General features: G+C 45.7%; 1 protein-coding gene across 13 annotated transcripts in view; it reads left to right on the top strand.

Moving 5' to 3' along the window:
- The window catches only part of LOC108627214 (uncharacterized protein CG43867), an 83,790-nt gene that overhangs the window by 39,613 nt on the left and 25,526 nt on the right, over positions 1–18,651 (top strand). Inside the window, exons 1-2 of one of the 13 annotated variants that reach the window (XM_026815421.1) lie at positions 2,757–3,017; positions 7,978–8,263. The exons of 8 other annotated variants lie outside the window; for them this stretch is intronic. In XM_026815421.1, the coding sequence (XP_026671222.1) occupies positions 8,189–8,263 (75 nt within the window). In that variant the 5' untranslated portion in view covers positions 2,757–3,017; positions 7,978–8,188. Of the gene's footprint in view, positions 1–2,756; positions 8,264–18,651 lie in introns of those variants that run through there. 4 more of the 13 variants (XM_026815420.1, XM_026815419.1, XM_026815418.1 and 1 more) reach the window with 4 other exon arrangements.

The raw sequence follows: 18,651 nt of genomic DNA, 5'->3' as shown, positions 1-18,651 counted from the left end.
TTCCTTTTCGATCCAGCGGAAAGTGTCGGGAGATAATTATCGAGATGTTATTCTGTACTAATGTAAAAGAAGCAACAGCTCCCCGTAGACAATCGAGATTGGTAAAAAACCAATGAAACAAGGACTATTATAAAACTTTGTTAATCTTCATTTTCGTATCTGCTCTTACATAAATGTATAGATTCTTATAAGTTTATTCGTATATTTACTCAAGCTTTTTGTCCGTTGCTTTCTTATTCGACCACTTTTTTCGCTTGGAAAAACACACGATCGTTCATCCGCTACATGGGCAGCAGGATTAAGGAGGAAAGAGTCGTGTAGATCAATTGATGGATATGTCGATCTGCGAACGAAAGGGTCCGAGTAACAGCCTCGAGTCTCGGTCCAGTGATCCAAATGATCGAACGTCTGTTCCCCGTGTCCGATCAGAAATGATCGGATTCGGCTGGAATTCGTTCCGGGCGCGATTATCGATCCAGAAAGTGGACCAACACGAAAACCATGGACGCAGTGACCTGCGATGTCCGCCATGCGCGAGAGACTTAATTTTCCTCCGGCGTAATGGACACTTCCGGTCCAGTTAGCAAGCGCAGCCTGCCAAGACAGGGCAGCAGCCAGAAAATATCGCGGCGCTCGGTTTAAACGCGAGACCGCGTTCGTCCCGCGCGAATGAAAGCACGGACACGCCTCGCGTCCATTCGGTTAATTTGGAAATAAGGGAGAATTTACGACGTCTACGGATCTCGTTAAACCTTTCCGCGATTAAGAGATTCGCACGTATTTCATCCGGCGCAGGAGCAAATTAAATCGGTCATCCCGTCAAGCCATTTACGGCGTATTTTATTCTTAAACCCGCGAAAGAAAATATGACCATGGGCACTTGTTCACTAAAATGGTTTTAAACGCGAATGAAAGCTCTATAAATTCCTTCGAGAGTCAACTGACTGATAGGTAATGAATCCTCTTCAATAGCCTCTCCAGAGGATTAACAATAGACGATTTCATCCATTGTTCTTCTTTGAAGCACGCTCAAGGTACGAAAGCGTTCGTAGGAAAAGTTTCAAAAGCTCTTCGAATTCAGCTAAAACTTTTCGCTTCCGGTTTTCCGTTTATGTCTGACAACTCAATACGAGTTATCGCATATCTGCATTATACTCCATAACGTTACCTTCGATATTTATGAATTTAATGTATGTGAAGACGAATCTAACGTATCTGTAAACTCGGAGATCCGTAAAACCTTGGCAAACGACGCAATGAGAGCCAGCCATCTCCGGTCGTTATTGCTTCACGAGCTCTTAACCAACTTTACTCGGAATAAATAAAAACCTGCTAAAACCATGAAACTCAGAGTCACATTTGTCATCAGTTCCTTCCTCGGAACACCTTAAATTTTATGCAAACGAGTGGGCGCTCAACAAAATTCACCTGCAGCTATTCAAAAACTGCAGCTTCTATCGAATTTCACGCAATTACAGTGTGACGCAGACGAAAGCCGCAACGAATCATTCGCAGCGCGTAAACCCGGTTACACGCGTCCCGTCGGAGTTGTCGGCTTTGCAAACCGTGAAGCTTGGCGACAGAGGAACGCGACGGTTGGTCACGGGGCTCCGAGATTCCAGATCGCATCCCGGCCACGTTTCCGTATTCCGCGCCGAATATCAAACGCGAAATACCCAAACTCGCTTCCGCTATCGCTTTCTTGCGGTGACGCGCGTCAGGACAATAACGTTACGCGGCGCGACGTCGACGGAACGCCGTTTGACGTGCGGTTGCCTCTAGCGATTCGAGGGAATCGAGATTTCATCGGAACCAACCAGGTTTTCTTAGCCTCTGGCTCTTAAATTATGAAAATACTTTATCTTGAGCATTTCCTATCAGTAAAACGATAGTACAAATTGATAGTGAAGTTTAACGTGATTTCGAAGTCTCAAGAATTTTACAAGCATCTTACTAATTTGATATTTGTTCTTCTGTTGCAGGTGAGTCGAGAAATACCTTAATTGGAATGGACTTTATGAGGTACTTAAGTTTTACTATTATTCTTACTGCTGGTCTATTAAGTCGAGACTTAAAAGCTACTTAAAACTCGATTACGAGTGAATTTAATATTTCTAAACCATTATCGACTTCTGTTCAAATGGAAACGAAAATGTAATCTAACAGAACACTTTCACCCACTGGGAAGTCATCGACCCCAAAGTTAAGCGTCACGGTACTTGTCACCATCTCCCTATCTCGACCCCAACGCGAAAGAGACACGCGTTACGCAATCCTCGGTGCGAGCATCCCCGATCCTCGTCGACGTTCACCCTTTCCGACAGTATCCATTACGTAACTCTTTTGGAAACGGAGAAAGTAGCGTGGGCGAAGCAAGAGTTGCCGCAGTCGCGCGAAAAAGGTGATTACGAGCGGCTGTCAGCGATAGACAAGGAGGGCCGCTAGTGTAACACAACAGCCAACAGGGAAGAACCTGGAGGAGAGGTTGCGGGCACAGTTTGGCAGAACTCCCGATTCCGTATTCTGCAGTGATCCTCCGCAACCCCGTGCACGGAAGTCGCGTCGCGCGTGCCGTTGTTATTGTTGTTCGCTAGCCCCTCCGTGTTGGAGGAGGACGAATATATAGGACTGTTAAGGACAGGCAGGCATTTTTGTTTGGGATTACGTAGCGCGCATGTGACGTAGAGCACGCTCTCTGTCGCTCCCTCTGTCTCGCGAGCACGACTCCGAGGACGCCAGGAACACAAGTTCCCTCTCAGTGGCCCGTGAACCGCGACCGGAGCAGTACACGCTCTCGCTGTCGTTCGATCGATCAATCGCTTACCAAGGCACGCGTTCGACCACCCTCTACTGTCGGCATTCATTCTCTCTCTTCCCTTTTCTGTCTGATTCTCTTCGTATGCTGACACGTCTGCGATGAACACTTCCGGCCGTGCCCCGATACGTGAACACCTCATTCGATAATAATCAGTGATCGCGTAGTTTCGTTTCATTTTATCTAAGCCAGTGATTCACAGGTTTGTTATAAACTGCATTCATTATAAACTGCACTGCATAGTATGTTTTCTTTTTGGAAACAACTAGTTTATACTTCGATCAAGTTACAATGTAATTCAAATCGCAATATGACGAACGACAGGGACGACTAATTTGTGAATCATTGAGCGCTAGACGTGGGCACGATTGTGATTAAGTAGTTGAAGACTGTGCACCGGTTCTAATAGTTTCCCCCAACGGGAAGCCAACGTCAACGGTGGACAAATTTTTGGAGTAACAGTTGCTTCGCGAAACACGATAGAACAGAGTAATCGAACGTCCAGTGGAATTTGTAAAACGCGGAACGCGGGTATATCGGACCGATAGAAGGGGTATTACTCGACGGCTCGTTGGACAGGCCGTTATCGAGCGAAGTGGCGCGGTTTAATTCGCTCTTATTCGATCTCCGCGTGATTCGGCGTTGCGATTCGACGCGGGAAATGACTATCACGAGATACCGGTAAGGGTAATTGTTCGTCGATTCTCCTCGTTATACTCCTAGCGAAAATTTTTTGGCAACCGGAACGTATATCATGAAATAAAAAGCACAGAAACTCGGGATTTATTCGCTTATAATAAAACGTATAAAGCAAGTATTCTCCTATCTTGATTTTCAAGTGTTCTTATGACTGCACTGATTAAAAACTTTGTACCACGGGTAATATTAGCGTAGCGCTCTTTTATTTAGTCCGCGCGTAGACCGATCGATGATGCGCGGTTTTTAATTAAAAATCGCTGTCCGCCGGCATAATTAAACGGGTTTTCGTTAACGCGCGGTTAATGAAGTTACGATAACGACGGGTAAAGAGAATCCGCGAGGGTGCGAAGAGCGCTAGCGCAACCGGAGTGATAACGAGCGAGGATCGACGCGGGTAGCGCGCGATTTCGAGCGGACGCGACGACACTCTCTGGTCGTATCGAGCACTTTTCCCGATCATTTATTCACCCGTTCGCTAGGTATACGGGCTGTTACCAGCCATTCGATGAATTATTCCCGTACCCGGAGTATAGCCCGCCGTTACCGGGTGAATGGGAATGCGTGGTCCATAAGGGTTGGATGCGTCGAAAGAGCGGAAGTTGTCGTAGAGGCTGTTTACAAAGTTACGTATTTTTATAGAACCATCCATTACCGGGGAATTGCGGATAGGGTATCGGCTGTGTTTTGTATCTATCGATGGAGTTCAGGGATAGGGTGGCTAAAGTGGTTTCGATCTCTGAAGTGTGCTCACAGTTATCGTTTACGGTGTCGTAGAAGTTTCGTTTCATGAAGTCGAGGGTGATAGGATTGGCTGTTCGCTTTTCTCCTCGTACCCTCTCATTGCTCGCAGCCCGCGTTAGAAGTAAACTCTTTCCTCGAATAAAATTATTAAGTACCATCGAATCACAGACGGTCGAGTAGGTTCTCCAAGGTGAAAGGTCGAAACCAATTGCGACGGGTCTCGGAATTAGCTTCGGACGTAATTGCGACACGCGTCGCGTCAGGCGTCGCTAAGATAATTAGCAGCCCCCTCTCCGCCTGGTAGCCGACGATACTAATTAGCAGGTAAACGGCGAGCGAGAAAAATCAAGGGATCTTTTCGTGCCGCGCCAGTAATTAATCGGTCTCGGCTCAAGTTCCTAGCCAATTAGCAGAGAACCCGACCGAGCGTGCATACCGAGTCTGCGATTCTTTTCAGCCTCTTTTATCGTTATTGTTGCCCTTTGGAATCCATTTCACAGCCGAATTGATCATCTCTCCGCAGGTGCGTTTACTCTCTTCCGATTCGTTTAAAGCTAACCGAGGGTCGTAAACGAAGTCTGCGACGAGGACAGGTAGTCCATCTCGTTGCTCCGCACATCGTACGTTTCATTGTCAATAGCATCGAAAGGCGAACAACAGAAAAGATAGATTAACGCGTCCTCCCACGTGAAAAATTAAGACAGACAGGCAGAGCTTTAACTCGTGGATGACATCAGAGTCTCTATCGAGAATTACCTTGGACGCGATCGGTCGGTTACGCAACTATGTTCTCCATTTCCTCGTCTCTCTGCCCTCTGTCCACAGCTTTTAATCCGTCGATTTAACCGGGTATCTAACGAATGCCAAAGCTGTGCGCAAACTGTACGCCTCGAAAGAGAGGTAACAGGCTGCATTGTCGATCGTATTCGGTCGGGGTATCAGTTTCCATTTGGCGGTGGGGGTACCCGGCCCTTTTTCAATTAAGCTTTGATCACAAAGTCGAGATAAAACGTGCATCGGCCCGCTTCGCGTCGAGAGCCGAAACGAACATCGGTCGATCGGCCAGGGTCAGGGGATCGACGCTGTCGCGATGGATGGAAAAAGCAGAGATCCATGTTCCTCTCGTCGGAGAACACCGTTAAACGAACGAAGAGAAATATCAGTTTTTAGCGGAATCGCTTTTCGTCGTCGATCGCTTTTAACGCCGTACTGGCTTTCATCAATCTATCCGTTCGTCTCGTGTAGAGTCGCGTCAACGGAAGCACCCACGAGAATCGACCCGATCTCTTTCGATTGTTTATGATTAATCGACCGAGAACTATCCATGGGTGACTGACCTTTTTAACGCGATTCATCGTCCTTTACGATATACCATGTTCCTTGTATGAACGACACTCACTTTCGTAAGAAAATTTTTTTCTAAAAAATGTATCAAAAATTTTTAGTAAAAAGAAAGGGTTCAATTTTTGTTATGAGAAAACGAGTCGATTTTTGTGAATTCATTTAAAAAGGGGCGTCTGCTAACGCAATTTCCTTGGGGTATCTGTTTGCATAGTGTCAATGAGTTAAAACTGTAGCCTCGATTAACTCGATGTTCCTTCCGAAAGAAAAGCAACAAAAACGAAGGTATGCAAGGTGCGCAATTAGAGGAAGCAAAGGGGCCGTTCTCCCGTGGTTTAACGGCGAGTATCGCGAAATTTCACCCTTTGTGGAGGAAGCTGAATACATTACACGCCGCGGCGTCGGACCCGCTTTGAAAATAAACGAAAACCCATGGCGCGGCGAGCGAACGGCCGCGTATTTACGTGTTTGCGGAGCACCCTGTCGAGCTGCCGTTCGGTAATTAAATGCCCCTAGGAGCGACTCCGCTTTGCCCCGAACTTTGGACCCCCCGCCTGTTCGCGAATTAACGAGCGTTCTTCAAACATCGAGCAATGGAAACGCGCCATCGAGATCGTTCTCAAAGTATTATTTCGATGATTAAAAGTCACTGAACCTTTCGAGTGATCCCCATATCACGTATATGTAATACAGTGGTTGCAACAATTTGTAACATATTATTATATCTATCTTTTAATTAGTTAAATGCTTACAAATAAGGTTTGGCAAGCTACACTTTTTATCACTTATTAGCATCCAGGAATGATTTCAAAATTCTGAACAAGCAGACTATTGGAAATCATGGAGATGATTCCGATATTTTCCGCAGTCACTGTACCTGTCATTCTAAAAAATTAAATTGATCGTGTCACTCGTTCAGGAGTCTCGCGGGAAATTAACCGGCTGAGAGGGTCGCATTATTAATTCCCGCTATAATTAACGAAAACCTCGTGATCTCGGATCGAAGCGTGTCCTCCTCCATCTTTATATATCGTTCTACTCGAGAGAATTAATAAGAGGGCTGGAGACGTACGAGGCGGGTGTTGCGACTCGAGTTGCAGTTTTATTAAATCAGCTTTACGGGGAAACTTTTTTTAGTGGTGCTTCGCGAGAGAACGTGACAACGTTCCGTCGTACCGGCAGACCGTAACCGTCCCCGGACGATATTCCACGCAGTAAAAACGCCGAAACTATCTGAAACTCGTATAACTGTAGAGAATACCACGCGTGCCGGATAATACGAGCAGCTAACTGTCTTTCGATTCGCGTTTCATCTCTACGAAATCGTATTTCGCTATTGCCCCAATAGCTCTTCCGATTAGGAGATGATGACAGAGAATCGTTGTTAGGCTTGTGGCTGGCTTTCAAATTAGAATCCCTGATTTTCGGGTTATTACGAGTTTGGCTTGGGTGCAACGAAGCGAGGGGGAGGGAAACGCATTAGCCGAAAGGAAATCACGTAGCGTCGTGTCGGAGGAAAAACAGCCGGCAAGAAATTCCGCGGCGCGTTTTTCTGTGAGCAGGCTCAATTAGTCAGAAGTAGGCGAGTTCCCTGAGGAGAAGGCAGGGATGAGGAGCGAGGAAAGCGAAGGCGACACAACCGGCGCGTTTTCTTTTTCGTTCGCGTCACCGTCTCTTCGGAAAGGAGAGAACAGGAAACATCAAGCTTCTTTCTCCTGGAAATCGGCCGTTCGTGCTCCAAACGGGGCTTAAAAATATCCCGCGACTGAAAATAGTCGATTCGAGCCAGCGAACACCCTCGTCGCATCGCGTCGCGATGCTCTTGGTGCCTAGCTAGCTTCCTCGCGCACTCATCCTCGCCACGGTTTTTCTCTTCGCGTCTTCTCGTTCTATCCGACGAAAAGTCGAAAGCACCGCCAAAAAGACGAGGCCGTTTCTCCTGGTAGACTCGCCCGTTGTAATTTATACGCCTGTTAAAATAGAAGACCGCCCCGAACCGGAGTTATATCCCGTTGACCTCACCGCTTTTTGTCGTCCTCCTTATTTCAACTTGGTTTTCTTCGTTCATCGTTTGTCCAACCACGGACGAGCAATTTTTGGGCGCTTGAAGCGGTCGACAAAGCGCTTTAGAGACCCGGACAGGAGTTCTTGATGAGCTTCTAAGACCGGAAGCGGAACGGGAGCTCCTAGTAGGAATTACTTTCTGTCCCTTTGAATAGTAGACGTAATGCTTCTCTCTTGTCCAGGAGAATTGATTCTACCCGACCACCATTCGATTCCTTTGTTCTAGGAACTTCTTTTGAAGTTCTTGCCGTTTCGAGTAGCTGTTATCACTTTCCTTGGAGAACGTAATCGACGGGGTGGGCTTGGTTATTGAACAGGAATCGTAGAGAATCGATCGTCAAATGAAAATGGACAAGCAATAAAGACATTTGAAAAAAGTATCGTGTTTTCGTTTTGCGTGCGCGCTACGATTTCTAATTAGAATCTACGAACACGATGGTCAAGCGTGAGTTTCTTCGTAAGGAACGACCGACTCGCGAGTGAATAGTGCCAGATCAGGAAGCCGAACGCGACGTGACATCGTGACAAATGGTTCAACCCGTACGTACGGAGAACAACAACTCCGCCTTGGACATGGAGTCGCTCGAGGAAATGCTCCGCAAGGTAAAAACTTTCCAGTAACTTTCCACTGTCGATTCACGACAACATTTTCTCCGGAGTAAAGTAGAATTGCACGAATCGCGTGCGATCGTTTGCCGAATTAGGAGAATATAATGACTCGACGGAATTATGCTTACGTCCCGTGGATCAGAAGACGAACGGGACGGGAGAGGCATGGGAGGTGCGTCAGGGGAGAAGGTTTTTTAACTGCTACTTCCTGTAATGTATTCCGTCAGGCAACGTTGAATGGTCCACTTAGCGAGCATCCCGCGCCGGCGGCGTTCGCCAGAGAAGGAGCGAGCGCGTAAGCGCTTTAACGGCCTGTAAAGCCTTCCTCGAGTACTCGTACATGTGCGTGCATACGCGCGGGTAGCCCCCCCGCGCAGCCCTCCTAATAACCCGCTAATGGTCAATTCAGCAGAAAAGTCACCCTCGTCCATCGAGCACTATCGAGGACTCTCGTGTCGCGTTTTCTCCACGTGACCCGCCATATAATTCTGCGACCCTCTAGACCGAAAAGAACAGCGCGGTGAAAACGATATACCGCGCCCCCTTGTGCTCTCACGATTTTTTTTCACCGCCGGTGTCGAAAGGGGAGCAAAACAGACGCGTTCACGCTCCGGACCGGACGGGTGTGGACAAATAAACGTGAACCGATGCGATGGAACGAGGAAATATCCTTTAGGAATTATTGATTCAGGAAGTGAGCCGCGCGGCCCCGCGAACTTTCCTACCTACCGTTTCTACCGACGTACGTACGCGGCTAAATTGTTCCGAACCGAGAAGTTTCTTTTGTAACCAGCCGCGCGGTGTGTATACGAGATGCGGTTTAGAGAGGGTAGAACGCGAACTCCGCCGGAGGGATTTCCTCTTTGCCAGAGCCGAATAACACCCCGTGTTCGGTGACATTGTAATCGACTTTGCACAGACTCTGATGAGCTCTGATGTTGATTCGGGGAGCGTACGTAACGTATGCGTGTGTGCTAAGACAACAAAACTTCTTGGGACCATCCCGAAATTCTGTTGTCGTAGGATGTTGATCAAGTTTCTTTTTTCTGGTCCTGTCCGAAAGAGTTTACTAGATCGCGGAGCCGTTAACCGTGACTATTTTGTTATAGACATTTTAATTTTCGATCGATCCACGTGTCCAACCAGGAACGCGGACTCGAGAAAAAAGCTCAGCGCGCTCGACTGATGTGGAGGAAAAAATCTCTTTAAACGAGTTGCGTTCTTGTTTTACTTTCTTCCGCACCGTTCACCGGGTGAATCTCTCTCTCTCTCTCTCACGAGACGTTTCACACAGTGAGCTCTTCTCCGGCTTTCTTCTAGCTTTGACTTTGCTCGATGCAATAGAAAACAAGAGTAACCGGGAGGTAGGAAAAAGCTCGACAGCTGCAGTAATGTAGCTTTAATGCGGCGCGGGGGAAAGTTGCCGTTCCCCTTTGACGATTTTCCACGTCAAACGACTGCGCTGATTTTCGCGTGGGCGTTCGTGCTAAAGTATTAGCTCCTCTCCTTTCCTCTCTCTGTCACTCGCCATCAGCTGTCTCCGCGCGTTCTGCATTTTTTCTGCTTTTAGTCAGAGAAGAGGAAAAAAGGAAAAGCTATCGATGATCGGGTAAAGCTGTCGCGCAATAGACCCCGGAAAGATAGTTTGTCGAACCATGAAGTTATATCGCTTCTGCATGCCAAATTCAATCTCTTTCAAGTATTTTTCTGCTTCAGCTGGCGCCACGCGTTCTTCGATCATCGCAGAAATAAAATTTCATGGAAATTTATAGCCATTCCCTGCTCTTTTTTCAATTTTACCCTACATAAAGTATAAAAAGAAGAATTGAATAGCACCGTTTCCGTAAATTAAGAGAAGTGATACTCTTCGCTAATTATTCAAGGAATCTTCTTTTTCCTTTTTACCGTTATAACCACGTTGCTCACCTGGCCACGCAAAGGGTTGTGAACAGAGTTACTTTTTTTTTTTTCTCGAACGGCAGCTGCTTCTGATTTGAACGTTACCAGCGCGTCTCATGAAACATTCATGTCCGATGGCCGCGGAAAAGCACGACAAAATTATAAACGGTCCTCTCGAGCCGAGGCCGCCTATATTCCGCGAACTTCCTCTCGCCACTATTTTCATTTTAATTGGCGTTTGTTAGGCCGCAGCCCTTCTCCCCTATTTCATTACATCGATGCACACAGAATTCATCGCCGTACTCGCGAGGGAAAATCGCCAGAGGTCGAATAAATCGACCATTGAAAGGACCGAATTAACCGTCTTCATGCTACTTTTCGTCTTCCTTGACGAGTTCAAAGAGATCCATTAAATGTCGTTTCTGAATCTCTTAACCCTGAACGGGGGGAACTTATCCATGTTCTACTTCTATGTAGTGCGTTATAATGAAGTTGTCGCTTGATAACAATGATCTTTTATTACCAGTGGTATTTGTTCTCTTAATACGTTTTACTGTACGTTCGCTAATACAAGAGATAACAACGTGTCTCTCTAACTGTATTATTAAGGAATTTTCCATATCAAAGATCTGAATAAGAAAATTCAAGGAAAGAACTTTGCTATTGTTAATAAAGCAACGTCGGAGATAAGACGAGATGTTTGACAAACTCGAGAGAGACATTCATCTCCGTGGCAAAATAATTTATGCATGGAATGCATAATCCACAGACATATTTGCATGAGCATAGCTGGCTGGCTTAAGGATGTATAGGCCATACACTTAAACAATGCTAGCATGTTGAATTTGTTACTATAGATTCCTATTACTATTAGAAAGCTACCTCCAAATTTTAAATCAATTCACGGACTTTTTGAAAAATTATAGTGACTTAAAATTTGCATGCATTCTTATGGTAATCAGCAGTAACCCAAAGAAAACTTTTTGGTACTTGGTGTCCATGCATGAAGTTGGAAGAAACAACTGACTTGAGGAAATACAAGCCTAAAAAGTCTGGAATTTTTTACGCTTTTTAGAATATATTTCGATATTNATCATATGTAACTCATTAAATATCGAAATCAGAAGAAAAATGTATAGAAACTTTCTTTGTAGAGGATATCAGTACCTACGACTTCCGTACAAAAAGCTTTTCGCCAGCGTCAACAATTAATTGAATATTTCCTTCTATACTTTTTAGCACGTAGCTATTTATTATTAGCATTGTTCTCCCGACGTCTGATTTCTTTTTAATTATAGGAAATGCGTTTTTCTAAGGTACATAAACTTTTGAGATTGACTGTATAGCCAACACATGCTTAAATAACGCTTGTCCGCTTTCGCAATTGTGCGAGGGAATACCAGTAATGCGAAATCATTTGTCCACGCGAATGTACCAGTTAATTATTCGCCAGCGAACGTTTGTCATGCATACCGGGGGCGGGGGTGTTAGTCATCTTCGTAATTAGCCACGTAATTAGCGTTTTCTTCGGCCGGATATCGAAGATTCGTGGAGATAACGCGGATTCGGTTAAGAATATTTCCCGGATTTCCCGGGTTACACGGAGTAATTTCCAACGATTTGGATCTGCGCTCGGAAGCACTTCGAAAACTCTTCTGTCTCTCTCTCTCTCACTCTATGGATAGGAAATTCGCTTCGAGGGAAATCGTCTCCGAGGGTCGCAAAAAGTTTTCAGAGGAAATTAGACTCGGTTATTGGGATTTCAACCCGATTTTTATTCGTGAAGGAAATTTTCTCCGTACAATAGAAATTTACAGCTTCCTTGGCGACAGTCAACTTCTGCCCTAGAATAGTGTAACGGGTTAAAGTATGCTGTTCCCATCTCTTCGTGTTTTCACGCGGTTGGCTTCGAGGCAAAACGAACGATTTCCTGACACGCTGGTGACAACGACGACGATGACAAAGCTTCCTTTTAGCCCGTGGTCGTTGCACCTCCGGTTCCTCTTTCCAACGTAAGCGATACAAAATTTTCCCCTCCTGTGGCTTCTCACAGGACCCATTTGAAATTGCGTTATCAGAAAATATTCTCTTGTTAATAAAATGTCAAGCATGATATATAACCGAGGCAGGCTTAAAAATATTAACTCAGCCCCTTCTCCAAAGTTCGTCTCAGCAAATTTCGGTGATGAGAGGACTCGAGGAGTTTGCCTTGCCAATAACAACTCAACGACGGGGCGCGACGGGGATGTTAAACTCGAATAGAGTGTATCGTTATTGGCGCGGAAAATATTTCTAAGTTAGGAGAAAACGTTTGCGTAACTCGTTTATCGGGATCGATCCCAATTTGCGACCTGAGGAGCGAGCTGCGAATAAATGGCTAACTAACGAGGGAGCGCCGACCGCGAACAAGTTCGCGAACGTCGAGCAAATACTTGGACTTGTTGGTCCTCCTTCCTGTTGGTTGGTTCTGCTTCGTTATAGATAGAACTTGCGAAAACGTAGACACGAGCGATGACAGACGTAACGAATAGCGTTAGAACTCGAATTGGAGAATCGCCCGGGTGGAGAAATGGATATCGTACAAAACGAAGCGTAGAAAGATGATTCAACGATTGTAAAAGTGAATAGTAATTTTTATTGAAGTCAAAATTGAAAGAGAAAATTCGCAGCACGTTGTTGGAGAAAGTTTAGAGAGGACAGGGGTTGCTCACCCCTGGCTGAAAAGCGATCGCGACTGGCAACGACGCGGCACAATCTCTCTCGGGCGCGCACCCCCTCTGTTAAAAATGAGACTATTCGCGAGCACTTTGGCGCGAAACGGCGGACCGCTTTGTCGGAAAATCGTGAAAATATTTCAGCGGCTTTTCCGGGGCGGCTTGATGCCATCGATATAATAAGAGCGCGGCTGCTGCTGCGCGGCGGCTGCTCTTCAGCCCCCTCTGAGCACAGACTCATCCGGCACGATAACTCCTCCAAGAAGCAGAAAATAGAAATGGATAGAGTAGTAGGGTGGCTTATACCCCTCTCCTTCTTTTTCTACGTCCTGCCCCCTTTCGCGAAGACTTATCCGGCATTAACCGCGCAATCTGAGAATCATTAACGGCGTCTTCGCGGAAATTTACTAGCCTCGGGCAATTATGACCGGTTCAAAGGCGAAACAGTCAGTTCTCAGTAAAACGATAGGCCAAAGTAAGACGGCACTTAAAATCGCGTAAAGTTTAACATAACTAAGAAATCTTTTTTACGTTTCAAGCACGTGTTTATTGACGCTCTCTTCGGGAAAAATTCAAGGATGCGCAGTAACGTAAAAATAGAATTTTGCAGCCGTTGATTTTTTCAACCGCAAAATAAGAAGTAAGTTCGTAACGCAGCGAATCTAATTCCTCGGTTCGGCCACATATCAGCCCTTATCTCCGAGAAGCAGAGAGGATCCATTTCACCCGCCTGATGCGTTTTACTTTACTTTCCCTCGAACCTTTTAGCGAATGGAAAAGCGATCTCCTCGTAGCCAGAGTGCAACTCGATTTCTCGTTGTTTGCTCGAGATTCACGGGCAAATATTTTTACCGTCGATCGCTTTATTCAAATATATATCGACCGCCTCGACGGGGGTCGCTGCGGGAACGATAAGGCTCGTTACTTAGCAGGCCGCCCTTATTTCCGAGGTCCCCTGACACACTTCTCCTCTCCGTTGGCCATCCATTTTTACGTGTCCGATGCGGTCCCATCTTAATCCGTCAAGAGTAGCGACAACGAGTGGGCACGCTTTCTAATTCAATCACGTCGCATCGGTCCGATTCGATTATGTCGGCCGTGATATACGTCCGTAGGTGGTAGGACCGAAAACCGCAAACGTGGCTCGATCTTTCCCACTTCCGGATGGATTCACGACAAATTTCGAAATCGAATTTCCAGATTACCCTCCCTCGACTAGGCTCGTTTCTTCGCCAGACGCTGGATCCGTAACGACAATGGATGAAGTTACTTACTTACCTCTAACTGGGAACCTTCTGAAGTTCCTTCCGCATATTCTAATTTGATTCTCGGCAAACTTGCAGACTTGTATATTAACGCTGCGACAATTGTTGACGTCGTTTCGGCGAGATCTATAGTTTAATTCTTGGTAAAGACAGTGGGACCCTTACTAAACGGAATCTGGAGCAGTAGCTCGTTACAATTATTAGACATCCTCGTTCGAATTCCAATTTCACGGCTTCGTTGCCCGAATCGTTGCACTTTAATTAATCCGAGCTCCATCGGGAGGTACGCAATTAGCCGCTCATCTGGCGGCTAAATTTCAAGGACCACTTTCACGGCAGCCTCTGGTAATACTTATAAAGAGGACTCAATTAGAATGAAGCCTGTTCGATTCTTCAACAGAGCGAGCCATTTCTCTTCCGGTGATCGCGTTGGAAGCTGAGGGCTCTGGTTCGTCCCGCAAAAAGCCGCTTAGCCGGCCACGCGGAGGGTGGAAAAGCTTCTCCGACACCCTTGGCTCTGGAACCGTTTTCCGACCCCTGTTCTCGCGGATTTCCCTGCAGGGATAAACGGCAAAGTTGAAAGGCATGTTTCCCGAGTTTTTCGCCGTCTGCATCGAGGAAATCCATCCCTCGTGGACAGGGTCAACGACGAGAAACATGGGGATTGTATCAATGGAGGGTGGTGGAGGGACTGAATTGAACCTGTCCAATGTTTACTTGTCTCGTGCAATTTAGATTTGCCTAATCATTAATAGATATATTAACAATAGTACCAGAGGAAACACTAGATATAACCACTTCATACTCTTTCACTATTTTTATTGCAAAATGTTCTTTTCTTTTCATCAATTTCCCTCATTGTCTGTGAACAAATATCTTTCGTGTGAAGAACACCTGAAATGAACAGTCGACTGACCTTTAAAATGGCACATGTGGTCTGCTTGTTAAACCTTAGTTGGAAACGAGGGTCGCGGGTACATTTTTGATACGTTTGCGCTATGCGGGCGGAAATTAAAGCGTACTGGTAATAAAAGGAAAAAAAGGGAAAGCTGTATTCGAGGGGTTTGACTTGCTCGCGGCGTACGGTTGAAAAATGCATAACGAGGAGGGACGAGCACCGGTCTGGTTCCGGTACGTGCGGGCATAACATCAGCCGGGGAAACGGAGAAAGTGCCTGGACAGGTTGGCAACCGGCTGGTCGGAGAGGCAGGTGCCGCTGACCTTGAAACAGTGTCCCGCGCGTACCTGCCTTCCGTGTTGGTGAACAGCTGGTTATACAAACGATAGGAATACTTGAAATTATTGTATTTTACTGCCTCATTGATATTACAATTCGAGCTATGGCTGACAATTTCGCATTCTCAAAGACATTGTAATTTCATCACAGCTAGGATTTATAATATCTTACACAAGATCAATACGTGTCTGGAATAATTAATTTAATATAAACTGATGAAAGTACCAAACATGATGATAATTAAACTGAATTTGATCCACGTTACAAGGAAAAAAAAACCGTGGAGACGGGAAATTTATGTGAGTCGATGCGATGGTGGGTCGGATTTCAGGGGTCCACGAATAAGGAACCGCATCTAGGACGGGTGCTAGCTGCGTTTAACGGGGCAATAAAACACGCGGAACGCATCTGGGTTACGAGCCTCGTTTCTTTATCTCGGTATCGTCTCGGACGATCCTCTCGAGTCCTCTGCGACCGAACCTGTCCCCAAGGCTGAAACTCTTCTTTTTTTCCCTGCTTGATATCTGTCCGGGGAAAGATCCCAACCGCGCGAGCATCGTCGCACACCGATAAACGTTTAACCCGACCCGGAACGGTCTTTCCGTGTACTCGTGCGTGTCCCGAGCTGCATACTCTTTCTTCTGCAAGGGTACGACCAGGTAAGGACCTGTTACGAGATCGAGGGTCGTTCACGTGAATAGTTGCTTGGTTTTCAAAGGAAAAAGAAAATTAGAAAGTAGAAAATGCTAGATTCTTATTTACTTCTATATTTGTTTCTAATTATTAATCTGAAAATTAGAAACAGTCTATTATATCAATGATTAAAACAAACGCATTCCGTCCATTTGCATTGGTATTCGAGTTCTGGTTGGATGCTGAACTAACCAGTCATTCAATGATCCCGAGAAATTCCTTCGGCCATGCCCTCTGACCTTTCTATACATACTTTAACGATATATGTAAAACGCTGCTGAACGTAGGAACGTGTATACAACGAAAAGAGGCACAGGCAAGCATTATTCACGCGAGCCAACCGATTTCTCCCATACGATCGAACGGGCCGCTTCACGTTCGAGTTATCGCGGCACAAAGAATCGCTTATCAGCGACAGCATACCCGGTTTCATCTCGCGCGAATATTTCCAAACTGGTAGTTCGATCGGGCCATCATTCAGAGGCTTTGTTGTGGAAACGTATTAACTCGCGGACAATATGTAGGAGTCTGAACAACGAGCGGCGAGTCGTCGCTGTATAGAAACCGTGGGAAGGGTTCCACAAATTTTTGCGGTTTCTGTTCGTAAATACGTTTAATTACTTTTACAATCGCGTTTTAGTGTCGCGGTTTGCGCAGAGTCGAAAAATAATCCAGTGAATTCCTGAGCAAGCGATGTCTCTCGCGGCCCGGCAACGAATTATGGCCGCAAATTATCGTAAAACTTGCAGCACTCCGGCGAACTGCAACGGCGAGCGTAATTAAAAATTGCGAACGTTAAGTGCACGCGTATATAAGCCCTGGCGGGGTTCATACTGGCGACCATCCGCCCCTCAAGAGTATATACCCTCGTTTCCAATATCGATACAACCACCATCGTGTAGGGGATGGCGCTCGGTTTCCACTGGAATCGCCGCAATAACTAATGCCGTTAATTAAAGTTTCTACAATTATCTGTACTTAAATACCGGGAGTGCCCTGGGATTTATCTGGGATGACCAAATACGTTGGGGGTTGACCGGAAAATTTACTACCAGCTTTTTGCGGGTGTAGAATCAGCACTGAGAAAATTAGAAGAGAATAAATCTACTATTGTGGAACATTAATGGAAGTGAACGGCTAACAAGAAATGGGACAGTCATTTAATGAGGAAAACTTATCATCCCTAATTTCTTGGGAGGCGGGATGATTCGTTCCGATTCCTGGCGCGTGTTTGCTTTTCGCTTCGGTAACGAGAACGGGGGTCCCAAAATGCTCGGAGGTATTTCAAGGAATACGATTATGACACCGCAGCCGAGGCTCCGGAGCAGGTTGCGCGCTGCTGATTTTATCGGTACACAGGGAAACGCGTGTAAATATGCAGATAGCTGCTTGGCAACTCGTGTACCCACGCTTAATGCGGCCAGGCCGAGTCGTAGTCAGACAACGAACCGGAGCGAACCTCTGCAGTTGGTTATGCTCAGAGGGAGAGAGAGGGAGAGAGAGAGTAACGTTATTGGGGCCAGTATGCGGTTCGCTGCCTTATTAATTGGATGCGCTCACCCCGGAACGGCACCTGATGCGTTGATTCCCTTTTCGGGAGTCGCTGCGCCATTATCAGGTGTCATTAAACATTCATCTAAATATTTAATTAAGAAGTTTCTTGAAAACGTTTGCAATCCTTAAATTGATTGAGCACATTATCTTAATTGCTCTATGACTAATTCGATAGTAGATTAAACGTGAAACGTGACACGAAGTTTTGTTTAGGAAGAGAACACAGACAATGAATCACTGACACTGATTTATATAGAACACTGGCTAATCGATTGGCATGATTGGCTCGTTACGAAAATGGTCCCAATTGAAACTAGATACGATCGCCTTTATTGAGCCGTTTAAGGTTGCCAGTGTGGCCAGAAATCTCTGGTATTCACTTTTCTGACAGATACAGATATATATATTTAATAGATATATTTAATAGATATATTTGCCTGCTTGCCTCACATACACTCTAGTCCGTCCTGTACTTCCGTCTGTGTACGAATTCAGTCACAAATCCCGTTACACCGACACAGTAGACAGAGGGTGAAAAGCACAGAAATTTGATAGCCCATAACTTTGCAATAAATGTCCGTAAACATTTGACACTTCCGGTGTTCGTAACGAAAGAGCCTCTTCGTTAAAGTACCGTTCGATTTATCCCGATGCTTCTTCCGGTTCCGGAGATATCGTCGTTTGAAGACAACCATAATTTTTTCGACGCCGCTACTGTTGTCTTCCTCGCACGTTGACCGACTCACCGGTCTAGACACCCAGCTGATACGCGTAACTAGGTCATTGACCCATGTCAGCAATACCAAACGCTGCGCCTGAACTTTGGAAGACTATATCTCGGGAATGGATTGAGACATCGAGATGAAACAAAAGTGATTTTCTTCATCTTAACATTCTTTATCAACTGAGGAAGTTCTCAATAAAAAAATTTAATGTCATTTAGTTATATCAACAAAGTTATTAACGCGTATAAAGTGATTACTTAATATACTGATAACGTTGCAAGCATTGGTGATATTA

This window comes from Ceratina calcarata, unplaced genomic scaffold (genome assembly GCF_001652005.2).
Source record: "Ceratina calcarata isolate Rehan_Ccalc_2016 unplaced genomic scaffold, ASM165200v1 scaffold449.2, whole genome shotgun sequence".
In the NCBI taxonomy this organism is placed as follows: Eukaryota; Metazoa; Arthropoda; class Insecta; order Hymenoptera; family Apidae; genus Ceratina; species Ceratina calcarata.
This window is presented reverse-complemented; position numbering and strand designations above follow the sequence as displayed.